Source organism: Hypanus sabinus, chromosome 9 (assembly GCF_030144855.1).
Source record: "Hypanus sabinus isolate sHypSab1 chromosome 9, sHypSab1.hap1, whole genome shotgun sequence".
Taxonomy (NCBI): Eukaryota; Metazoa; Chordata; class Chondrichthyes; order Myliobatiformes; family Dasyatidae; genus Hypanus; species Hypanus sabinus.
In genome coordinates, this window is record NC_082714.1 from 23,149,595 (window position 1) to 23,176,146 (window position 26,552).

General features: G+C 39.9%; 2 protein-coding genes across 2 annotated transcripts in view; one reads left to right on the forward strand and one right to left on the reverse strand.

Annotated features, from left to right (window-relative positions):
* rhbdl1 (rhomboid, veinlet-like 1 (Drosophila)) overlaps nt 1–6,816 on the reverse strand; it is a 303,125-nt gene extending 296,309 nt beyond the window's left edge. The window contains exons 1-2 of the mRNA XM_059978638.1: nt 6,767–6,816; nt 4,540–4,627 (exon numbers count right to left, since the gene is read on the reverse strand). The gene's annotated coding sequence lies outside the window, so the exon portion shown is untranslated. The remainder of the gene's footprint in view (nt 1–4,539; nt 4,628–6,766) is intronic.
* Nucleotides 6,817–6,859: 43 nt separating this feature from the next.
* nme3 (NME/NM23 nucleoside diphosphate kinase 3) lies at nt 6,860–25,065 on the forward strand. The gene is made up of 5 exons (XM_059979247.1): nt 6,860–6,995; nt 8,418–8,548; nt 10,959–11,060; nt 16,766–16,878; nt 23,458–25,065. Exons 1-5 carry the CDS (start codon nt 6,950–6,952, stop codon nt 23,573–23,575), a joined length of 510 nt encoding a protein of 169 aa, XP_059835230.1. The 5' UTR covers nt 6,860–6,949; the 3' UTR covers nt 23,576–25,065.
* The last annotated feature ends 1,487 nt before the right edge of the window (nt 25,066–26,552 follow it).

The following is a 26,552-nucleotide window of genomic DNA, read 5'->3' on the forward strand; positions in this document are numbered from 1 at the left end:
TGTTATCTTTCCATCAGACAATACATTATCCCCTAGACAATGATAGAGCTATTTCTTATTGGTTATTATTATACCCGCGCTTTAGATTTAGTATTGATAACGTATATTATCTGTATGTTTGCATTAATCTTATTTTTGTGCCCTTTATCAATAAATACTTTTAAAAATAGTACCATCAGACTTCAACGGACCTCTCTATCTTTGCTGGTAAGTGATCCAGTTATGGGATTTCATAACAATTGTAAGAACACTTTTCAAGAAAGTGAACCCTCGCAAGGCATTAGGCGTCACTGAAAACCTCTGCCATCTAACTGGTGGGAGTATTCAAGGACATCTTCAATTTCTCATTGCTGAAGTCGGAGGTTTCTATCTGCTTCAAAACATCAACAATCATACCAATGCCCAAGAAGAGCAGGGTGAGCTGCCTCAACAACTCACCCAGTTTCACTCACATCTACAGTAATGAAGTGCTTTGAGGGATTGGTCATAGCCAGAATCAACTCCTGCCTAAACAAGAACCTGGACCCACAACAATTTGCTTATCACCACAATAGCTCTTCAGTAGATGCAATCTAACCAGTTCTTCACTTGGCTTTGGATCACCTGAACGATAGCAATACCTACATAAGGCTGCTGTCTATTGACTACAGTTCAGCATGCAACATAATTATACCCTCAGTTCTAACCAACAAGCTCCAAAACCTGGCCTCTGTACCTCCCTCTGCAAATGAATTTTTGCCTTCCTCACTGGAAGACCACAGCCAGTGTGGATCAGAAATAACGTCTCCTCCTTGCTGACAATCAACAATGGTGCACCTCAAGGATGCTTTCTTAGCCCACTGTTCTACTCTCTCTACATCCACAGCTGTGCGGCTAGGCACAGTTCAAACAGCATCTATAAATTTGCCAATGACACAACTACAGTTGACAGAATTTCAGATGGTGACAAGGAAGCATACAAGAGTGAGACAGATCATCTGTTTGAGCAGTGTCTCACCAATAACCTTGAACTCAATGTCAGTAAGACCAAGGAGTTGATTATGGACTTCAGGAAGGGTAAGTTGAGGGAATATATACCGGTGTTCATTGAGGGATCAGTAATGGAAAGGGTGAGCAGTTTCAAGTTCCTGAGAGTCAACATCTTTGAAGATCTATCCTGGGTCCAACATATTGATGCAATTACAATAAAGGCATGATTGCAGCTATATTTCATTAGGAGTTTGAGGAGACTTGGTACGTCACCAAAGACTCACAAATTTCTACAGATGTACCATGAAGCATGTTCTAACTGGTTGCATCACAGTCTGGTATGGAGGGGTTACTGCACAGTATCAGAAAAAGCTGCAGTAAGTTGTAAATTCAGCCAGCTCCATTATGTGCAAAAGCCTCCCCAATAGTGAGGGCACTTTCAGAGGCAATGTCTCAAGAAGGTGGCGTCCTGCATTAAGGACCTCCATCACCCAATGCCAAGCCCTCTTCTCATTGCTGCCATCAGGAGGAGGTACAAGACCCTGAAGACACATACTCAGTGTTTCAGGAACAGCTTCTTCCCCTCCACCATCAGATTTCTGAATGGGCAGTGAACCTATAAAGCCTACCTCATTACTTATTTTTTATTTTGCTTTCTTTTTCCACTACTTATTTAATTTAATTTCTATATATATTTCTTATTGTAGTTTGTAGTGCTTTTTATTATATACTGCAATGTAATGCTACTGAAAAACAAAAAATTTCACAACATATGCCAGTGATAGTAAACCTGATTCTGATTCAATGTGGATCAACAAAAAGGAGTCATCTTTTAATTTTGAACATTAATTACAACTAATGGTTAAAAAATTGAATAAATCCTCCATGAACTTCACAAAAATAACCACCAAGAATGGATTGTTTTATAATCCTACATAGTCCTCAGATTTAACACACTAAAAATTCAATAAAACCAGTGTTTTCATAGTAATAAAATGATGTTTTGTACTATCAAATGCAATAAAATGGTTCCTGGAGTGCAGTGAGACATATAAAGCTGCTCACGCATTCTCAAAAATAAAGTCTAAATCATACTGTGCTGACAGTCAGTGACCATACCCTAAAATCACTGTCAACATTACAAATTAACAACATATATTATCAAAATATAATACCTACTTTCAAAGTAGTAATCTAATGTTGCTTTTTGGATAATGGTTTGAAACTATTCATTTACACTCTAATGGTTTTTAACATTGTCTAAAGCCCTCAATTAGATTACAAACTTGTAATCACCCTGAAGTATCCTTTCATTATCTTTCGACAACTGTACATGCCCAGGCTTGACAGATGAGAGTTTAATCAAACGTGGTCCACAACAAAATTACTGTGATTAAATACATCTGACACAGGGGTGAGAAAAACTACCGTTAGTTTACTTCTTAAAGAAGTCAAAAGGACGCATACAGTTTTCTGCCTTCTCTTGTTTTTGTAACTATCTAATGATTTACTACTCCACTTTGATAGAGCTTTTCTTCTGCAGATTCCCAGTCTACTAACACAAGGACGGGCATTGATTAGGAAAAGCTATATCCCTCTATTGAGTTACGATGCAAATATGGTTGTCTTGCTCAAATGGACATTTTGCAATTTCTCCACTTAGACTCCCAGAAATGCAATTCAGTTATCTTAATCTGTCATCATTGATGCTGATAACTCTTTGACTAAGATCATTGGAGCAAAAATTCCAAATCTTTCAATCTAGCAATAACAATGCTAACTCTGTGAGATCTTTCCATGTCTACTGTATCCTAACTAGTTTGTTTTATCCTAAGTCTGCTTGTTGACCTATGTTGGCTGTGTAAAAATTAGATTTGAACACCAGAAACTTCAGATGCTGGAAATCTGAAATAGAATTTCTAGAAGACAAAATGGACAGATAATTGAATCAAATTTCCGGAGATTACGAACTAAATGTCTGGTGACCCTGACACCAATTATCATGAAGTATTTTGAATGGCTGATAACAGCACATACTATAAAATCCATTCCGGCCATATTAAACACCCACCAATATGCTTACCAACAGAACTGGTCTACAGCAGATGCCATAGTATCTGTCATGCACCTGGCCCTGAAAACTAGAAAACAAGGACACTTATGTCAGAATGATGTTCGGCATTCAGCACTATTGTCCCACAGACCTTGCTTAACAAATTCCTACTCCTCGGTCTAAATACACCACTGTGCAACTGGGTGTTAGACTTCCTAATGAACAGACCTCAGAGTCAAAATGTACAATCACTCCTCCTTTCCTATCATATTCAGGGCTGTGTGCTGAGCTCATTGCTGTACACTCTGCTCACACATGACTGCACAGCCAAACACCTGAGAATGATATCACTAAGTTCACAGATGACATCATAGCGGTGGGCCTCATTACCAACAACAGTAAGACTTCCAACAGAGAGGAGATGGAAGAGCTCGAGGCTTGGTGCCAGACAAATATCCTCTTCTTTAATGTCAAGAAGACAAAGGAGAACTTCAGCAGAACTCACACCATTCACATCCGCCTTTACATTGGCAGCACATTAATGAAAACTGCAAACAGTTTCAAATTCCTGGGAGTGCTCATCACACATAACCTCTCATGGTCCCAGAACACATCCTACACAGTCAAGAAAGTTCACCAATGCCTCCACTTTCCAAGGACGCTGAAGAAAGCTGGACTTTGGACATCCATACTCACGTAATACCACAGATGTGCAGCAGAGCATCTTGACAAGCTGCATTACTGCATGGTATGGAAACTGCACTGCAGTGGACAAGAAGGCAATACAACAGGCAGTCAAATTGACCAATGCATTAGCAACACCAGCCTACCTGCCAATAAGGAGATATATACAATGGAGCTGGAAATGGGCCAGCAACATCATGAAACAGGCCATCCACCCTGCTTAGGAACTGTTTGTCCCACTCCTAGCAGGAGGGAGGATATGTAGCATCCACACCAGTTCCACCAGGCTGAAAAACAATAACTTTCCCCAAGTATTAAGTTTGAACAACACCTCCCACATCATTTAACTTATGTACAGCCCAATGTAACTTTATGGGCATACAATCAATCTATGCATATAATCTATCTTATGTATGTATATGTGTTTTTTTATTATTATTGTGTTCTTTATCTTCTGTGGGTTTTTTTTGAGTTGCATTGGATCCAGAGTAACAATTATTTCATTCTCCTTTCAAGAACAGTCAACTATCAGGCTTTTGAAGCAGTGGGGATATCTCATTTAACTTCACTTGCCCCATCACTGAAGCATTCCCACAGCCCATGGTCTCACTTTCAAGGACTTTTCATTGCATCGTCTCAATATTTATTGCTTAGTTATTTTTTTCCTCTTTTCTATTTACAGTTTGTTGTTTTTTGCATATTTGTTGCTTATCAGCCCTGTTGGGTCAGTATTTCATTGATTCTATTATGTTTTGTGGATTTAATGAGCATACCCAGAAAACGAATGTCATATTTGTATATGGTGACGTATACGTACTTCGATAATAACTTACTTTCAACTTGTAGGAGACGAATCCCAAGGTTGAATAACTGATAATAAATGTACTTTGAACTTCTGTACATGCTTGAATCAGGCAGCATCTATGGAGAGATCAGTAGAGTTGTCAGTTCAGGTCAACGAGCCTTCATCAGAGGCTCCAAACATGTCCTGCATTTTTTGCTTTGACTTAAAATTCTCTTCACTATTTTAACTTCACCTCCCTCCATACTTCCTTCTCCAGATCTTCTCCTTACCTATTTCTACAGCCTTTCAACTCCCTGGAAATATTTGTGCTCCCTCATTCTGGCTTCATGGGTTTCCCTGATGCTCATCATTCCACTTGAAGTGCCTTCAACTATCAGGAACGTAAGCTGCAGAATTTACCATCTCCCCATGTCTCCCAACCTCTCCCTCATCCTTTGATTTTCCTTTAATCCTCTCACTTTTATCATGGTTTTGGTCTTTTACCCTAATAAATCTTTGTGCAGACTTTTGTAGGTCTGAATATCATTCAAATTTAGGGATGAAATCACTAATACCCACTAATATCACCCTTCCTAAAGTCTGGTGCCCAGCAATAAAACAATCCAGATTCAACTCTTTTGATGTTACATAAGTATCAGAAAGTACAGGTGGGACCATTTGATGCCCATGCAGATAGAAATCATGTCCTCTCTACCAGCATCTGCTGTTGAAAAATCAATAGATGGTGCAGATAGAAATTATGTCCTCTGTACAGGTATTTGCTGTTGAAAAGTCAATAGACGTATATAGATGTCATAGAAAATTCCAGCAACACACACACACAAAAATGCTGGAGGGATTCAGCAGGCCAGGCAGCATCTAAGAAAATAGCATAGTCAACATTTTAGGCACATATGTGTACAAAAATGACATTTGTTTTGTGGGTATGCACATTAAAAACACAAAACGCAATAGAATCAATGAAAGACTGCACCCAACAGGGCTAAAGAACAACCAATGTGCAAAAAGCAAACTGGGCAAATACAAAAGAGGAAAAAGATAAGCAAAAAGTATGGAGACCATGAGATGAAAAGTCCTTGGAAGTGAGACCAAGGGCTGTGGGAATGCTTCAGTGATGGGGCACGTGAAGTGGAATGAGTTATCCCCACTGCTTCAAAAGCCTGATAGTTGAGAGGTATGAACTGTTCCTGAGAAGAGAATGAAATAATTGTTACTCTGGATCCCATGTAACAGAACAAAGGGGGGGGGGAGAGAGGAGAGAGGAGAGAGGGAGAGAGGGAGAGGGAGAGAGAGGAGAGAGGAGAGAGGAGAGAGGAGAGAGGAGAGAGGAGAGAGGGAGAGAGGGAGAGGGAGAGAGAGAGAGAGAGAGAATGAATCCTGATTGGTCTCTCTTTGTGCTAAGTAGACCTATCAGTTTTCTCTGTAGGCAGGCTTTACAGTCGCCCTCTCTCTCTCTTTCATTGTCCATCAGCCATCTCACAAAACACTTGTGAATCTGATGTCTTGCAAAATTAACAAATTCATTGACCCAGACTGCTATGAGGTTGAGACTTCCGGCAAAATGCTCAAATCTGCCAAGCAAGCCACATCACAGTACAAGGAAAGTTTGCAAAAAAAAATAGAAAAGCTATTTGCATTAGCATTTAGCTATTAGCATTGAGACTGCCAACAAAATACTCAGCAAGGTGTGAGTGTGTGTGTGTAAGTACTTTCAATAGGTAACCAAATCAATTATTGTGTTCTTTCATAATCGAATGTATACATACAGCCTTGGAGGTCGATGGGGGGGGGGGGGAGGTTGGGATTTTGGGGTTGTGGGGGTGGTGAAATGAGTTTTTCAAGGGTGAGATGTCTGCAATAAAAATAGTAAATACTGTATATATACTTAAGGTTGATTTGTATGCCCATATAGTTACACTAGGCTGTACATAAGTTAACTGATGTAAAGAATAAAGTAGTGGTGGAGCTAGTATGGGAGGTGTTGTTCCCACACTACCCTTCGGCAGGGGTTTCGACCCGAAACGTCGTCTGTACTATTTTGCTAGATGCTGCCTGGCCTGCTGAGTTCCTCCAGCATTGCTCGGAGTGTGATGCTCGGATTTCCAGCATCTGCAGATTTTCTCGTGTTTGTGATAGAATATTCCAGAAAGTTTGGGAAATTTGAACTGTCAATGCCGGGGTTTCTACCCCGACATTACAACATACAAGTGGTGCAGAGAAGATCCGAAGGGGCAAACATAAATTAATATAATTACATTTCGGAACCATACGGAAGGACCGCCCCGCAGTACCTCCAACCGCTGAGTCCGCGCGCCGCCGCCCGCTTTTACGTCGCGCGGTGCGTGCGCGCTCCCGCCAACGCGCCATTCCGCTGGTGCCACCGCCTTGTCAGTGTGGGTCGAGATACCAGGCGTTCGCCGGACGAGTGAGGGGAAAGGATGATCTGTTTAGCGTTGGCCGTGTTTGCCTACATGTTCCAGATGGGTGAGAGAGGGAATAAGGGTGCTTTCCAGGCCGGGATAGACAGGAGGTAGGACAAGCCCAAGGCGGACTGGAGGGAGGATTCGGCAGAGAATGGGCGCCACATCAGTGTCTGCCCTAAATTCTTCTTGAGGGATATAATAGCGAGTGACTGGGACATTGTATCTGTTCTGCACGCCATGGTAGTGTCATGAATAAACGTTAAACTCACTATTCTGTGAATGAATTAATCTCAAGATCAGAGTTAAACGACCGAAGGAATGATGTCAGAAACTTCACGCTTACACAAAGGGCTGTCTGAGTCTGGAATTCTACAAAAGTTGTTGGGTTGGATGGATTGGAAAAATTGATTCTTCATGGGTACGGGATAACAAAATATTGAAAGATTGTTAACCACTGGGCACGCCTTTAAGTCACGCTTATGATCCCTGCGTCATTTAAATTAATTAAATCTAGAACAAAAACCTGCTATTGGTAATGGTGACTGTAAAATCATTAGATCGTCATAAAACCATCCTAATTCACCAATGTTCTTCCAGCTTGGTGTGGTCTATATTGACTTCACATTCGACCAATAATGTTAATTGTTTAATTAGCAAGGGCAATTTGGCACTCATGAATAATCAGCAAAGTTCAATAAATCAGTTATCTATGTAAGATAAATGGCATTGAAATACATGATCTAGCTTTATGGTGGTGGTTGTCTATCATGTCCAATCTGAGCCTAAAATTTGTAAATTAAGTCAACAGCTCTCCTACCTCCTGTGATTTAAGGACAGCATTAAAGCTGACACTTAGGTACACTACTGAGGGAAATGTCAGACACTATCATTCAGATGCCCCATCTATCTTATTGTGAAAGATTCAGTGATAGATATTCAGATTCAGAGATGTTTGGAGAGATGTTCTGATTGATGGCTGCCCGTTATCTATTCAAACAAACAAATCAAACATTATCTATTAACATAGTAAATCATGTGGGATATTATCTTGTAGAAATTAGCTATTGTATTCCCTACTTTATGACCATGTTTATGCTTGTAACAAAGCAAGTGCAATGCTAGCATTTATTTCGGGAGATCTAGAATATGAAAGCAAGGATGTAATGCTGAGGCTTGATGAGAAAAACTGTACACTCTAGACAAATTTGACAAGAAAATACAATAAGAACAAAGCAAAATCCACTTGAATGCAAAGTGGTCACAGTGTTGTTAAACTGTAGTGATTAGGTTTTGCTGGTTGGTTCAAGGGAAGTATTTTTTCTTGAACCTGGTGGTGTGGGCTTCAAGCTTCAGGACCTTCTGCTCTCTGGTAGTTCCTTGAAGATGGCATGGCCCAGATGGTGATATTAGATGTTGCCCTCTTGAGGCAGCACCTCCTGAGATACTTTAATTTCATATCTTTGGATTTTCTGTTTCTGTTTAGTGATTACTGGAATACATGAGCGTACCTTTATCGCTGTCAAGCCAGATGGTGTTCATCGACGTTTAGTTGGAGAAATCATACGGAGGTTTGAGAAGAAAGGATTTAAACTGATTGGAATGAAAATGATGAAGGTATGATGCTTTATGCCTGTTTTTATTAGTACGAAGTATCATTGCACATAGAGATGGTAAATTATTGATACTTCAAAGGGATACAGGGATTACAATAGGTTGTAGTGTTTATCTTCATATACCATTTTATGGTTCCTCGAATTAAATGAAGAATAGTTTGGTTACATCTGCAAAGGGTTAGACAAATATTTAATACATGTGCCTAACTTACCTTCAGAGACTCAAATAATTTGAATCTTTTATGTCTACATGAGAAAGGGCTAATTAGGAGGCTGCAGTAAGATGCGTTGTCTGTGTTCTGAGGGACAGGCTTGTTGAGCTAGAGAGTTTCCAACCAGACTGGGTAGAACTGTTCTTATTTTTGAACTTTAAATGTTTCATTCTCATTTGCAACACATAAAAAATGCTGGACGAACTCAGAAGGTTAGGCAGCATCAATGAATGAATAAACAGTTGGCCTTTCGGGCTGAGACCCTTTTCAGGACTGGAAGAGGCTAGAATAAAAAGGTGGGGGGAGGGAAAGGAAGCTAGCTAGAAGGTGATAGGTGAAGCCATGTAGCTAGGAAAGATAAAAGGCTAGAAGGAATCTGATATGGAAGGAGAATGGTCCATAAGAGAAAGGGAAGGAGGAGTGGACCCAGGGGTGGGGCTGATAGGCAGGTGAGAAGAGGTAAAAGGTCTTTGTGGGGAATAGAAGAAAGGAGAAGGAGGGAAAAAATGTTTACCGGAAGAAGAAAATCAATATTCATGCCGTCAGGTTGGAGGCTACCGAGACAGAATATAAGGTGTTGCTCCTCCATCCTGAGGGTGGACTTATCTTGGCACGAGAGGAGATGATGGCGGAAGGGGAATGGAATTGGAATAAAAATACTTGCCCACCAGGAAGTTCGACTTTTGGTGGGTGGAGCAAAGGTGCTCAATGAAGCGGTTCCCCCAATTTACTATGGGTCTCACTAATGTAGCAGAGGCCACATCAGGAGTACTGGAGGCTATAGGCGACACCAGCAGGTTCGCAGGTGAAGTCACAAACAAGGGAAAATCTGAAGATGGTGGAAACCAGAGCAACACACACAAAATGGTGGATGAACTCAGCAGGCTAGGCAGCATCTGTGGAAAATAGTACAGTTGAGGTTTCGGCCTGAAACATTGACTGTACTTTTTTCCATAGATGCTGCCTGGCCTGCTGAGTTCCTCCAACATTTTTGTGTGTGTTTGCAGGTGAAGTGTTGCCTCATTTGGAAGGACTGTTTGGGGTCCTGAATGGAGGTGAGGGAGGAAGTGAATGGGCAGGTGTAGCACGTTGGCCACTTGCAAGGGTAAGTGCTGGGAAGGAGATTAGTGGGGAGGGACGAATGGACAAGGGAATTACAGAGGGAGTGATAGCTGTGGAGAGAAGGGGTTGGGAAAGATATGTTTGGTGGTAGGATCCCTTTAGAGATGGTGGAAGTTGCAGAGGATGATGTGTTGGATGCAGAGGCTTGTGGGGTGGTAGGTAATGACAAGAGGAACTCTATCAGTGTTTGGGAGCAGGAAGATGGGTTGAGAGTGGATGTTTGGGAAATGGAGGAGCTGCAGGTGCAGGCTGTACCAATGGTGGAGGAAGGGAATCCCCATTCGTTGAAGGAGGACATCTCTGATGTTCTGGAAAGGAAAGCCACTTAATGGGAACAGATGCAGCAGAGACAAAGGAAAGAGAATAGAACTTTTAAAGGAGACGGTGGCAGGAGATAAGCATGAGAATCAGTAGGTTTATTCATTCCCATATGTTCTCTTGTAAGCCAAGTGCATTTGTGAGACATGGCCATATATTTAGGACACGTAATAGTGTGTAACAGCTTTTGCTAAGACTAGGAAGAAAAGCATACAACTTGAAGAGACTCCAGTTGATGAACTGTTGACATAATGATAGTCTTGTAGATGTACAGCACAGAAACAGACATAGGACAACTAAGTTAAAGCCGACCTTTTTGCCCAGCTGCGCTAATGCCATTTACGCACACTAGGTCTGTAACCTATTTTGCTTTGTCTCTGGTAAGTGTGTGTCAAAATCTCTTAAATGTAGTGATATGTATTTGACTTCTTCACATCATCTGGCATCATATTCCAGATACCAACAGCTTTAAAAAAAAGTCCCCTCAAATCACATTTTTAACTACTACTTCTCTCCTTAAACTTGTTTCCTCTTACATTGATTCCTTACAATGGGGAAAAAAAGATTCTGACTATCCACGCTCTCTGTCTCTTATAGTTTTGCTCATTCTGATGTGTCATTTAAGAATATCACGCATTTCAAATATTTTAAGGTAAACTTTATTTCATACTGGTACATTATTTCAAGGTAAACTTAATACTACAGTGTTTTCTAGAGCGAAATGCTACAATTTATTGTGTACTTTTTTTTTAAATTTAGGCCTCTGAAGGGTTATTGAAAGAGCACTACATCGAACTTAAGCAGAAGCCATTCTATGATAGACTTGTAAAATTCATGAGTTCTGGACCTGTGGTGGCCATGGTATGTTAAACCAGCTACATATATAGCACGAACCATTAATCTATTTTATAAAATGTCTTTCTCCTTCTTGTATTACCCTATCTGTAACATTGTAAGGTAATACAAGCAATTGGCTGTCTTTTCTCTGGTTGCCGTTTTTGTCTCTGAGTTCTTAGGAAGCCCACAATAATCAGTATTGTTAATCTTGGTTTAAATGTCCAGAGGATAGAATAGATGGTATTTTATCACCTCCAATTGATAATCTGGCTAGCAAATTCTTGAAACCAGGTTCTATTACTTAATTACACTGCATTTTTTGTGTGGTGATAATAGCCTCATGCACATAAAATAGTAGCTTAAGAATATCACACATTTTAAATATTTTAAGGTAAACTCCATTTCCTACTGATATAGTTCAAGGTAAACTTAATACTGCAATGTTTTATAGAGTGAAATGCTATAATTGCGCTTTTTAAAAAAAGACTATAATTTCATCAATATCCATTGTTAAAGTGGTATTTGCATACTTTCAGAATAAGAATACCCTTTGAATCAGTAGACAAGTATTTTGTTTTGACCATGTGCTAAAACTTACAGTCAGACCCTGCATTGTGCTGTTACTTCTCAAGAGCAACCTCCATTACAGTAAACATTCAATTAGCCAATGAGAGCACTTTATATACGCTCTGAGCCAGAAGGCAGTGCTGGAGGTGGCTTTAACTTAAAGCCTATGATTGTATATATCACTCAGTGAAAAACATTTTAAAGTCAAGTCTACCAGTGATTTGGAAATCAAACAAGAAAGCTTGGGTGACAATTGATGCTTTCCAAAATTGGTTTGTTTCATATTTTTGTCTAGCAGTGAAGCAGTATTGTGAGGAACATAACCCTGAACCTAAAGCATTCTTGGTGCTTGATAATGCCCCAGGCCACCCTGAGAATTTTAACACGTTTTGGACATGCATTCTTGTAGAAGTGGTTTACCTTCCACCCAACACCACTTCATTACTCCAACCAGTAGATTAAGGAGTAATGTTGCATCTTCATCACACATTCAAGAAACTTGTAGAGGAAACAAAAGGTCAAGACAAACTATCCATTACGCAATTTTGGAAAAACCACAGCATCATGAAAGCTGTAGACAATATCAGAGCAGCCTAAGAAGAAGTAACTTCAAACTGTATGAACTGAATGTGGAAGAAGCCATGGCCAGAAGCATGCAATGACATCCTAGGATTTCAAGCAGAACCAGTCATCCAAAACATAGTTGAACTGGCCAGTGAAGCAGAATTAGAGGACGTTAATGATGGCAATGTTAAAGAGTTACTGCATTCTCATGGTGAAAGCCTTAATAAAGAAGAGTTTCAAATATTGGCAGAGGAACATATCCTGAGTGAATCTAAGGACACGGATGGAGAAGAGGAAACACCGATGATTTCTCAGCACTAGTATCACCATGTGATCACATAAGTCATGGATCAGTTCATCGATAATGACCCCGACTGGGAGCGAAGCAATAAGGCAAAGCGAGGTGTTCTCGAAATGATTTCCTGCTGCTGAGAACTGCTTCATGAGAGGAAACTTAAGAAAAGGCAGTCAAATCTCGATGCCTACTTAAAGAAGCAGCCAAATTTAGGAGGACACACAGCCTGGTTCCTCCTCTAATATGGAACCACCACACACTTCCCTCTGCTGCTGCTGCTGCAGTGGTGTTGCTGCTTCACTGATGTACAGGTTCAGCCTATTTGCATGTTTGTTACCCCACAAATTACTTTGTATACAGAAAACTATATATCTCAGGTTTGATTTTTAATCAGATACACAGGTCCTTTTACGTAATGTTATAATGACCCCGCGTAGCGCTGATTTACGTAGCGCTTCACCTCCGAGGAATGCATCCTCAGCGTAAGCGGGGTCTGAGTGTATAAACCCAAATTTCAAATACATTAAATAAATAATTGATGAGTGCTGTTGAGTTACCTAATCGGCACATTTGGATTGTGACTTATATTTAAAAAGGACTAATTACTCAAGTCAACATGTTTGAACTGGAAGAAAGAATATCAACCAAAATTCTTGACCCAATCCAATAGTTCAAACATATAAAGTACATTGGTGAGAGAATAGGTGAAGAGAAGATTTTCTGTGTATGATATCTTCGATAAGTCAACAGTTTAATGATATTCACTATCTAGATTCACTATTAAACAATGGATTATTCAAATCTTGAGCATCTGTTAAGGGATTAAAAAGCAAAGATTGTGAAGAAATTGTGGATGCAGTAGCAGCTGCTCATTGTGGTTTGACCTCTATTTGTACACGATGACTTTAATAATTTTGTTATTTCGGAACCAATCATCTGTATTGAACCCAAATAAAGTCACAGGGTGTAATACTTTGTGCCATAGTTATGTTCATCTACAAACCTGAATACCTCTTTGGAATCCATTTTCAAAAAAATAAGTGCACCAGTCATCATAAACATCTCCAGGAATTGCAGAATTACTAAAGCTAGGCAAAATTCTGTAAATGTTTGAAATTTGAAATAACAGTATGTTAGAAATAGTCAGCATTTATGGAGAGAAGTGTTAGTGTTTCCAATCTTCTCAAAGCCTGTTTCTTCGTGAAGTATTAACAGTATTTTGCTTTTATTCCTCTGAATCACCACAATGAAAGAATATCTGGGTATGGCTACTTTTTGATTAAAATGTCATTTTCTTTATTCTACAAAGCTGGCAAGTAACATCAAAGAAGATACTAGAAGATTTTTTTAAAAGTATATAAAGGGTAAAAGATACTTGAGGGTAGATATAGGACAAATAGAAAATGACACTGAAGATATTGTAATGAGAGACGCAGAGATGGCAGAGGGACTGAATGCGTTTTTGCATCAGGCTTCACAGTGGAAGACATCTGCAGTATGCCGGACATTTAAGAGTGTCAGTGAAGTGAAGTTTGTGCAGTGAAAATTACGACTGAGAAGGTGCTCAGGAAGCTTAATGGTCTGATAGTGGATAAATCTCCTGGACATGATGGGATGTACACTCGGGTCCTGAAGGAAGTAGCTGGAGAGATTGCAGATGCATTAACAATGATCTTTCAAGAATCGATAGATTTCTGGTATCATACCCGATGACTGGAAAATTGCAAATGTTACTCCGCTATTTAAGACGGGTGGGAGGCAGCAGAAAGGAAACTATAGACCTGTTAACCTGACATCAGTGATTGGGAAGTTGTTGGAATCGATTGTTAGGGATGAGATTACGGAGCACCTAGAGGCACATGACAAGATAGGCCAAAGCCAGCGTGGTTCCTTGAAAGGAAAATCCTGCCTGACTAACCTACTGCAATTTTTTGAGGACATTTCAACCAGGGTAGACAAAGGAGATACAGTGGATGTGGTGTACTTGGATTTTCAGAAGGCCTTTGACAAGGTGCCACACATGAGGCTGCTTAGCAAGATAAGAGCCCACGGAATTACAGGGAAATTACTAGCATGGGTGGAGCATTGGTTGATTGGCAGAAAGCAGAGAGTGGGGATAAGGGTATCCTATTCTGGCTGGCTGCTGGTTACCACTGGAATTCCAGAGGGGTCAATGTTGGGACTGCTGCTTTTTATAATGTACGTCAATGACTTGGACTATGGTATTAATGGATTTGTGGCTAAGTAGGTAGAGGACCAGATAGCGTTGAGGAAACAAAGCCTGCAGAGACTTAGATAGTTTAGGGGAATGTGCAAAGAAGTGGCAAATGAAATACAATGTTGGAAAGTGTATGGTCATGCACGTTGGTGGAAGAAATAAATGGCAGACTATTATTTAAATGGGGAGAGAATTTAAAATCGTGGTGCAAGGGGACTTGGGAACTCTTATGCAGGATACCCTAAAGGTTAACCTACAGGTTGAGTTGGTGGTGAAGAAGGTGAATGCGATGTTGGCATTCATTTCTAGAAATATAGAATATAAGAGCAGGGATATGATGTAGAGGCTCTATAAGGCACTTGTGAGACCACACTTGGCGAATTGTGTGCAGTTTTTGGCTCCTTATTTTAGAAAGGATAGGAACATAGAAAGTAGGTGCAGGAGTAGGCCATTTGGCCCTTAGAGCCTGCACTGCCATTCAGTATGATAATGGCTGATCATCCAACTCAGAACCCTGTACCTGCTTTCTCTCCATACCCCTTGATCCCTTTAGCCACAAGGGCCATATCTAATTCACTCTTAGATATAGCCAATGAACTGGCCTCAAATGTTTCCTGTAGCAGAGAATTCCACAGATTCACCACTGTGTATGAAGAAGTTTTTCCTCATCTCGGTCCTAAAAGGCTTCCCCTTTATCCTTAAACTGTGACCCCTTGTTCTGGACTTCCCCAACATTGGGAACAATCTTCCTGCATCTAGCCTGTCCAATCCCTTTAGAATGTTATACGTTTCATTAAGATAACCCCCTCAATCTTCTAAATTCCAGCGAGTATAATCGTAGTCGATCCAGTCTTTCTTCATGTGAAAGTCCTGCCGTCCTAGGAATCAATCTGGTGAACCTTCTTTGTACTCCCTCTATGGCAAGAATGTCTTTCCTCAGATTAGGGGACCAAATCTGCACACGATACTCCAGGTGTGGTCTCACCAAGGCCTTGTACAACTGCAGTAGAACCTCCCTGCTCCTGTACTCGAATCTTCTTGCTATGAATGCCAACATACCATTCGCCTTTCTCACCGCCTGCTGTACCTGCATGCCCACTTTCAATGACTGGTATACAATGACACCCAGGTCTCATTGCACCTCTCCTTTTCCTAATCGGCCACCATTCAGATAATAATTTACTTTCCTGTTCTTGCCACCAAAGTGGATAACCTCACATTTATCCACATTAAATTGCATCTGCCATGAATTTGCCCACTCACCTAACCTATCCAAGTCACCCTGCATCCTCTTAGCATCCTCCTCACAGCTAACACTGCCGCCCAGCTTCGTGTCATCCACAAACTTAGAGATGCTGCATTTAATTCCCTTGTCTAAATCGTTAATATATATTGTAAACAACTGCGGTCCCAGCACTGAGCCTTGTGGTACCCCATTAGTCACTGCCTGCCATTCTGTAAAGGTCCCATTTATTCCCACTCTTTGCTTCCTATCTGCCAACCAATTCTTTATCCACATCAATACCATACCCCCAGTACCGTGTGCTTTTAAGTTTGCACACTAATCTCCTGACATAGGAGGGGAGTCAGAGAAGATTCACGAGAATGATTCCAGGAATAAAAGGGTTACCATATGAGGAACGTCTGGCAGCTCTTGGGCTGTATTCCCTGGAGTTCAGGAGAATGATGGGAAGGGGGTATCTCATAGGAACATTCCGAATGTTAAAAGGCCTGAACAGATTAGATATGGCAAAGTTATTTCTCATGGCAGGGGAGGTCAGGACTGAAGGACGTCCATTTAGAACAGAGCTGTGGAGAAATTACTTTAGTCAGAGGGTGGTAAGTCTGCGAAATTTGTTGCCATGAGCGGTTGTGCCGGCCAAGTCATTGGTTGCATTTAAGGCAGAGACAGATAGGTTCTTGATTAGCCAGGACATCAAAGGGTATGAGGAGAAGGGATGACTGGAAGAATTGGATCAGCCATGATTGAATGCCGCAGCAGACTCGATGGGCCAAATGGCCCACTTCTCCTCTATATATGGTCTTATGGTATTGATACCAAACATTATATCCTTGACATTTCAGGTATGGCAAGGACTGGATATTGTTAAAACCACTCGGGCTATGTTAGGAGAAACTAATCCTGCAGATTCTGCGCCAGGTACCATTAGAGGAGACTTCTGTGTTGAAGTAAGCAGGTGGGTACTCATATGTTTGGCTTTAAAGATTGACTTTAGTCTAAAACAGGTAATTCTTTGTTAAATAGTATTATCTTTGTGAGTTGCTCTTTAAAAGTAAGTTAGCAATTATTTAACAAGAAACATATTGTATGATGCAATGGGAGCAGTTTCTGCAACAAATTTGATTGGAGTACTGCACAGACGCAGAAGTATTCCCATGCAAGTCCTTTAAAAAACCCAGTCTCCATAAAAGAGGGGTACAGTTGTCGTGGTTTTTCGTGCCTCACAAATGACTAGGAGACGCAGAAGATTCTTCAAGAAGGGTTAAACTTTAATTTGCAAATCAAAGCTGAGACAGTCATTGAGCTAGTCGCTGATTGCCCACCCATCCTCGGACACGGCATTTTTTATAGCAATCTCCTGGTCCAGTTGCATTAGCATATGTAATCGATCTATAGTTGCGTATTACATGTACATCATGTCCCTATTGTTCCTATCAATTGGCTTAATCATGTTCTAATCTACATCTCTTAGCGACCTCTCATTAACATACCATTGTCTTCTACATTTTTAAGACTTCAGTTTCCTATCAAATTGGGTACATGCATAGCAAATAATAAACTCAGAACTGAGCAATGTTCTAATCTACATTTCTTTAGCTACCTCTCATTAACACACCATTGTCTTCTACATTCCTAAGATTTCATTCTACTAAATTGAGTACATGCATAGCAAACTGACTACATAGTTTTGGTTACACAGCAAATGATACAAGTTTTATACTCCATAATATTTTTATACTCCAATACAGTCTAGCGGAGTGGTTTGAGTCAGATTGGTAAGGCTTTGGCTCAACAGGCGGAGGCAAGTTAAGTTCATTCCTTCCTTCTTATTTAACTCTTGAGACAATAGGGAGTATGTCTACATGGCCAATGTTCTGTTCTGGGTGTCAGATCTGGGATTTCCGGGACACTGCCAGCCTCTCCGATGGTCACATTTGCACCAGGTGCATCGACGTACAGCTCTTTAGAGACTGTGTTAAGGAACTCGAGCTACACCTCAATAACCTTTGTCTTGTTAGAGAAAGTGAAGAGCTGATAGACAGGAGCTACAGGGAGGTAGTCACCCCAAGACTACAGGAGACATAAATGGGTGACTGTCAGGAGAGGGAAGGGAGAGCGTCAGATATAGAGAGTACCTCTGTGGCCATCCCCTTCATCAATAAGTACTCCATTTTGAGTACTGTTCATGGGTGGGTGGAGGGAACCTACCTAGGGAAAACAACAGCAGCTGGACCTCTGACACTGAGTCTGGCCCTGTGGCTCAGAATGGTAGGGAACCGAAGAGGACAGCAGCAATAATAGGGGACTGTATAGTTAGGGGGACAGATAAGAGATTTTGAGGACATAAAAAAGAAACACAGATGGTAGCTTGCCTCCCAGGTGCCAGGGTCCGTGATGCTTCTGAACATGTCCACAATATCCTGAAAATGAAGGGTGAGCAGTAAGAAGTCATAGTACATATTGGTACCAATAACATAGGTAGAAAAAGGGAGGAGGTCCTGAAAACAGAGTACAAGGAAGCTGAGAAGCAAGACCTCAAGGGTAGTAATCTCAAGATTGATGCCTCTGCCACTCGAGGTGAGGATAGGAATAGAATGAGGTGGCAGATAAATGTGTGGCTGAAAAATTGGAGCGGGGGGTAGGGATTCAGATTTCTTTATAATTGGGACCTCTTCTGGGGCAGATGTGACCTGTACAAAAGGAACGGGTTGCACTTAAATCCAAGGAGGACCAATATCCTGCAGGCAGGTTTACAAGAGCTTTTGGGAGTGGTTTAAAACCTAATAAGACGGGGGGGATGGGAACCAGTATGATAAAGCTGAGGATGAGACAGCAGGTTTACAAGTTGATGATGGGTGTACTCTGAATGTAAAGAAGGATAAGCCAATGAATGGGTACAAATGCTGACGGAGCAAAGAGTTAAATTGTACCGCAGAGGCAAAATGCAAAAGAGTGAAGAATGTAGGACTGAAGGTAATGCATTTAAATGCGCATAGCATTTGGAATAAGGTGGATGAACCTTATTAGAGATCGGCTAGTATGACATTTGTGAGCATACTGAGTCATGGCTGAAAGGCCATAGTTGGGAGCTTCACATCAAAGGATATATTTTGTATCGAAAGGACAGGCAGGAAGGCATAGGCAGTAAAAGATGGAATTACATCTTTAGAAAGAGGTGACAGTAGGCTCAGAGAATGTTGAATCTTTGTGGATGAGTTAAGAAACTGCAAGGGTGGAAAAATCATAGTGGGAGTCATATATAGGCCTCCAAATAGTAGCCCAGATGTGGGGTTGAGATTGCAAAGGGAGCAGGAAAAGGCATGTAATAAGGGTAATGTCACAATTGTAATAGGGGACTTCAATATCGTATAATAACCCAGATCTTATTAGGGAGCTTAACATAAAGGAATCCTTAGCAGGCAGTGATCATAATATGATTGAATTCATACTGCAGTTTGAGAGGGAGAGGTACAAGTCAGATATATCAGTTTTGGCAATGGAATAAACGGAATTAGGCATTAGAGAGGAGCTTGCTCAGGTGGTTTGGAGGAGGATACTGGTGGGGATGACAGCAGAGGTGGCTGAAGGTTCTGGGAATAGTTCACAAGGTGCAGGGTAGATATGTCCCACAGAAGAAGTAGTTCTCAAATAGCAGGGGTGGGCAACCATAGCTGACAATTTAAGAACTGCATAGAAGCTAAGGAAAAGTCGTATAAGTGAATGGGAAGTTGGATGATTGGGAAGCTTTTAAAATTCAAAGAAAAGTAACTAAAAAAGCTATAAGAAGGAAAGAGATGAAATATGAAGGCAGACTAGCCAGTGTTATTTATAAAGGAAAATACCAAAAGCTTTTTCAGTTATATAAAGAGTAAAAGGGAGGTGAGAGTTGATATTGGACCACTGGAAAGTGATGCTGGTGAGTTAGTAATGGGGGTCAAGGAAATGGCAGATGAACTTAATGAGTACTTTGCATCAGTTTTCACTGTGGAAGACACTAGAAGTGTGCCAGAGGTCCATGAGTGTCAGGGAGTGGGAGTGAGTGCCATTCCTATTACAAAGGAAAGAAGTGCTGGGCAAACTCAAAGGTCTTAAGGTGGATAAGTCACCTGGACCAGATGGACTACACCCCAGAGTCCTAAGAGAGGTTGCTGAAGAGAAAAAGGATGCATTTGGTCAAAGGAACAATAGTGAACACTATTATCTACAGTGGCATGCAAAGGTTTGGGCACCCCTGGTCAAAATTTCTGTTACTATGAATAGCTAAGCAAGTAAAAGATTACCTGATTTCCAAAAGGCATAAAGTTAAAGATGACATGTTTCTTTAGTATCTTAAGCAAGATTACTTTTGTTATTTCCATCTTTTACCAAAAAAGGAAAAGGGCCAGAAGCAAAAGTTTGGGCACCCTGCATGGTCAGCACTTAGTAACACTCCCTTTGGCAAGTTTCACAGCTTGTAAATGCTTTCTGTAGCCAGCTAAGTGTTTTTCAATTCTTCCTTACAAAAGGCTTCTAGTTCTGTGAGGTTCTTGGACCATCTTGCATGCTCTTTTGAGGTCTATCCACAGATTTTCGATAATGTTTAGGTCGGTGGACTGTGAGGGCATGGCAAAACCTTCAGCTTGCGCCTCTTGAGGTAGTCCATTGTGGATTTTGAGTGTGTTTAGGATCATCATCCTGTTGTAGAAGCCATCCTCTTTTCATTTTCAGTTTTTTTACGAACAGTGTGATGTTTACTTCCAGAATTTGCTGGTATTTAATTGAATTCATTCTTCCCTCTACCAGTGAAATATTCCCCGTACCACTGGCTGCAACACAAGCCCAAAGCATGATCAATCCACCCCTGGGCTTTTTATGAAATTCTGTATCCTTTTTTCTCCAAACATACCTTTGCTCATTGCGGCCAAAAAGTTCTATTTTAACTTCATCAGTCCACAGGACTTGTTTCCAAAATACACCAGGCTTGTTTAGATGTTCCTTTGCAAACTTCTGTCACTGAATTTTGTGGTGAGGACGCAGGAAATGTTTTCTTCTGATGACTCTTCCATGAAGGTCATATTTGTGCAGGTGTTGCTGCACAGTAGAACAGTGTACCACCACTCCAGAGTCTGCTAAATCTTCCTGCAGGTCTTTTGCAGTCAAACAGGGGTTTTGATTTGCCTTTCTAGGAATCCTACAAGCAGTTTTCTTGGTCTTCCAGACCTCAACTTGACCACCACCATTCCTGTTAACTGCCATTTCTTAATTACATTACAAACTGAGGAAATGGCTACCTGAAAACACTTTGCTATCTTCTTATAGCCTTCTCCTGCTTTGTGGGCATCATTTATTTTACTTTTCAGAGTGCTAGGCAGCTGCTTAGAGGAGCCCATGGCTGCTGATTGTTGGGACAAGGTTTGAGGAGTCAGGGTATTTATAAAGCTTTGAAATTTGCATCACCTGGCCTTTCCTAACAATGACTGTGAACAAGCCATAGCCCTAACAAGCTAATTAAGGTCTGAGACCTTGGTAAAAGTTATCTGAGAGCTCAGATCTCTTGGGGTGCCCAAACTTTTGAATGGTGCTCCTTTCCTTTCTTTTCCACTCTTAAGATTGTACAAAACAAAAATAATACACTAAAATTTTTAAAAGAATGTTTCACCTTTATGACTTGGAGATCAGTTAATCTTTTACTCACTTAACTATTCACAGTAACAGAAATTTTGACCAGGGGTGCCCAAACCTTTGCATGCCTCTGTAAATGGGGAGAAAATTCAAACATCAGAGGTGCAGAGGGACTTATGAGTCCTCGTGCAAGACTCTCAGAAGGTTAATTTACAGGTTGAGTCTGTGGTAAAGGCAGCAAATGGAATGTTGGGATTTATTTCAAGAGGATTAGAATATAAAATCAAGGAGATAATACTGAGGCTTTATAAGACACTAGTCAGGCTGCACTTAAGAGTAGCGTCAACAGTTTTGGGCCCCGTATCTCAGAAAGGATGTGTTGTCATTGGAGAGAGTCCAGAGGGGGTTCGCGAAGATAATTCTGGGAATGAAGGGGTCAATATATGAGGAGCTTTTGGCCTGTACTCACTGGAATTTAGAAGAATGCAGGGGGATCTCATTGAAACCTAAGAATGTTGAAAAGACTAGATAAGGTGGATGTGGAGAGGATGTTTCCTATGGTAGGTTATCCAGAACTAGAGGGCACAGTCTCAAAATTGAGGGGTGACATCTTAGAGGTAAGGAGGAATTTTTTTTTAGCCAGAGAGTTGTGAATCTGTGGAATGCTCTGCCACAGACTGTGGTGGAGGCCAAGTCCATGAGTATATTTAAAGCAGAGTTGATAGTTTCCTGATTGGTCAAGGCATCAAATGATATGTTGAGACAGGTGTATGAGATGAGTGGGATCCGAGATCAGCCAGGATGGATTGGCAGAGCAGGCTCATGAATGGCCTAATTCTGCTCCTGTGTCTTATTGTCTAAATTATTAATGCCCTATATCTCTCAGTTACGCTGTCTGTGTACTTCACTTCTCTGTCCATTAAACCTATTCTTAGCTGGAGAATAGGCATAACCCCTATAGCTGAGCTCACTGCCAACTAATTGGCAGAAACGAGCAAAGTGCCTTTCTGTTCACCGGCTATGCTCTGTCCCTTAATTGCTTTTTCAGCCATTACCAGGTTCAATGTCTGCTAAAACTGTGAAAGTAATTGTGAATACCAAACGCCTGTATAATTATCCAAACATTCAAAAATGATGAAAAAATTATACTGACAATTTCTAATTATTATATTTTTTAAAAGTTTAATACTAAAAATTCAATTAATTATGTAATTCAACTAAATTCTGTGTAAATTGTACCCGCTGTTCATCTTGATTGAAAACTGGTTTGCTGCATATGCCAGATTTAATCCGCTGCAAGTTCAGAGGCAAATTATCCAACACAGATGCTGAGGAATTTCCTCCAATGGAAACTATGAACAGTGCAACTGGGAAACTGTAGGTGATATGTTTTGAGGAAGTCTGAGGTTCTACGTTCACACAGGAAACTCTTAACCTCCCACACAGCAGTGATGGTAAATGGTAGTAGCAAAATTTCTCTTAGGATTCTTGCCACATATCAGGAGCCAGATGTGCACAGAAGGGCCTTTTAAAGAATAAAATTATTTTGGTATGTAGTAGAGTACAAAAATTTAATAATAATAATAATAAAAGCTGCAGCTTTTATGGGGGGAAAAAAAGGCTCCATTAATTTCAAATGTCATACTAGTTTGATAATCTTACAGTAGAAAATTTTCTCCAGCAGAGGTAAGGTGAAGTAATGGTGTACAAGCTCAAAGTCCATTTGATCAATATCCAACTTTCTAAATGTGGCTGAGAAAGTGTGTAATTGAATTTTTCAGAACATTTAAAGGGAAATAAGTTTTAAATGCAGAAGCAGGAAATGAAGGTTTGTTTTCTTAGATACAGATGTTTTCATAATGCCGCTATGATGTAATATTATAACTTGAATCTCAGGTATTTAATCTAACTTATTTATTTTGGTGTGATGCAGGAATGTAATCCATGGCAGTGATTCAGTGGAGAGTGCCATCCGTGAAATCGCCCTCTGGTTCCACCCCGAGGAGCTGGTTTGCTGGAATGATTATGCTGATGACTGGATATATGAATAAACCAGTCCTTTTTTTAAAAAAAAGGATCGCTCAGGAACAAGCCCATCGGTACTGAAACTTCATTGTTATAGTATCCACATTGATTGCAACAGACCTATGCACCACTGAGTTTTTCATTCTTTCTATGCAAGTTCTTCTGAAATTAATTATTTTAAAATTGTTCCCTCATGTTGGATCCAATTGAAACTTCGGAAGAAAAATATTAATCCTTTAGATGATTTTAGAATTGAAGTATTAAACTATCTTTCATTGATATGCATTTCTACTACTTTTTTAAACTTAGTTTCCAGCATTTCCATATTTTGTACCTGAAAATGTTGCTGCTGTGAATATGGACTGCAATACTGGATGGTGCTTTTTCCTCTAGTGAGAAGCATCTAATATGACACAAACAAACATCAAAGCACAATCAGTTCTTTGTTGGGTGATGATCGACATCACAAGCTTTTTCATGATATAGGATGAAAAGGTAATCTGCATCTGGACTATTGCAATTGATCCAGTTATCAAACTTGTTGACAAGTCAGGGTCTAAAGATACTCCATTCCTTTATTGCTACAAATTAGGGGACATAAATATTAGAGAAGTGGTTGGTAGTTTCTGAAAGACCTTTCTCTCATCTGTCAATAATTGGTGATTGATAAGAGTTAAACACTGTTACAGCTTCATGTGAGTGATACTTCAAAATCTTTTTAATGTAGCCTGTCTTCACATGTACACCCAAACAATGCACGGATTGCTATGATGAATTTGACCATTGAGAACCAGAAGAAAAAGATACCACGGTATTTCTAAGAAAGGTGTTCCCAACTCAGAGTCTATGGCATATAAAAGTTTGTGAACTCCTGTTCTGATCACCTTTGCAATACTGGCTTTAAAGAAGGAAATTGTTTAACAATCTGACAGCGTTACTATCATGAGGATAAATTACACAGTGGATTTAGACCAGTTTCTTAGATGTATTATGCTAAATATATCACAGGAGGTTCATGGCCTCATAGTAAATAGAATATTATGTTCATTTAATAATTGTTAAAGATGAAACTAAAATGGTATGAATTAGAAGAACTCATGTGAAGCAACATTATAATAAAATGTTTGCTAAGTTCACCATTTCATTTTTTTTTGCCAAAGTTTTTTTTGATGGTCTTGTATTTGAAGTTGAGCAGATTTGGTTGCATCACCTGTGCTGCTCTACCATTTAAAAAATTCTTTATTCACTGTGATCATAAAAATGCAAACTATAGTTTTTAGGAACTTGTTCAGTGGTTATATAATTTTGCCTGCCATAGAACTAGGACTTTATACATCTGTTTTATTTTCTGTATGCTATATTGTAGTTAATTCAGCCAACCTGTTTCATCATGAATATAAACTAATGATTGTAAAGATAAAATGCCAGATGTCCATAATATTAAAAGATCAATAAATAGGACTCAACATTTGATATTTATTACTATTACTTGTCAATAAAATAATTAGTTTGTGTACACAAAACCTCTTCTGTGCATGTGTTCTCGGGGCATTAATTCTTGTAGCTCAAGTTAAAAATTCTATTGATACAAGTTCCAGAGAAATAAGGTAAAATATTGTTAATCTTAATCCATAATTTTATCATAGTTTACCACACTGCTGGAATACAAGTAATTAATAGTTTTTCTGCCAGTGGTAAGGATGCTTGCATTATATGGTTGGACTGGTCAGCATTGAATATAATAGATTGGCTGCTATAACATACAGGCTGCTGAAATTTTCCGTAGGAATCATTTTTCCCTTGTCTTTGTCATAACTGTTTATGACAGTCAGGTAGACAATCTGCTGGACAGTGTTTTGCCACAGAAGAATGCTAAATATTTGTGGTGTACTTGGCTGCTGATCACAACTCCAGATTTTACTGTGGCACGCATCACAAATGTCAACTTTTTCAATGCTATGGGATTTTGTAATATGTTAAGGCAGTAATGTTATGCATGAATTAAAATATGAATTACCCTGGTGCTACAGGCCTTTGCTAATGTATCTGTGTTGTTTAAAGTTTTTTTTAAATAAATCAGTTTTGCAAGAGTCAGTGAATTGCAAATTACCAAATCTCACTAGTGATTCTCTCTATTTGAATGCTGGAACCACAGTAGGTCAAGCAGCATCACTGGTGATAGAACATGAGTCATGTCAAGAACCTTTCACCAGAATTGGAAAAATGAGAGAGCATGTTTCAAGTTGTGGAGAATGATGGGGAACACAGAAAACGTGTTCCCCTGTGAAAGGCTGTGGTCATGGTACCAATTACCTGAGTCACTAATTACAGGGATGTCCATTGTTACAAATCCAACTTCACAAAATTTCTCCCATACATTTTTCAAGCTAGTAATAATAAAATATTTTATTGTTAATATAAATGAGTAAACAGTATGTATCAATTTAATTATGGGTAGCATTAGCAATTATTAAATCAAATATAGCACGTGAATGTAAAGTGATGTACAAGTTATTGTAGAAAATTGATATATCTGGCTTATGGTGAAATAGGAATGGACAGTTATTAGGCATTTAAACCTCGAACTGTCTGTACTTAGTGCCAGAAACAAAGGTACATGTACATATGTGAGAAGAAAACAAAAGTGTAGGTACTCAAAACTCATGAAATTCACTATTGAGGACCCAAAGCTACAAACTTATCTCAAATGCAAGTACAGATGGCCTCTGAAATGCTTCCATTTTGCTTGTGGAATTCAAGGGAGCTGACCAAATGTCTCACTGTGTTAGGCAATGTGGAAAGTAGTTCTTAATGTCTCTAGTGAGGTGTGAATAAAATAGCTTTATAATCCAGGTAACCTATGCTATGGCCATTTGTATATTATAGAAAATAAAGGTTACAAGCAGATAAAGCCATTTTATTTTAAAAAAGGAGCACATGCCCAGTTTTCACTCAAACATGCAGTGATTAAAACGTGGAATAACATTTTAGTCTAAGAGTCAT

What these genes read in the sequence shown, in the direction of transcription:
- nme3 (XM_059979247.1), top strand. Translation starts at nt 6,950, where the DNA reads ATGATCTGTTTAGCGTTGGCCGTGTTTGCCTACATGTTCCAGATGG. An exon ending in TGCCTACATGTTCCAGATGG is followed by an intron (nt 6,996 to 8,417) that starts GTGAGAGAGGGA and finishes GTTTCTGTTTAG; the next exon opens with TGATTACTGGAATACATGAG. An exon ending in CTGGACCTGTGGTGGCCATG is followed by an intron (nt 11,061 to 16,765) that starts GTATGTTAAACC and finishes TTGACATTTCAG; the next exon opens with GTATGGCAAGGACTGGATAT.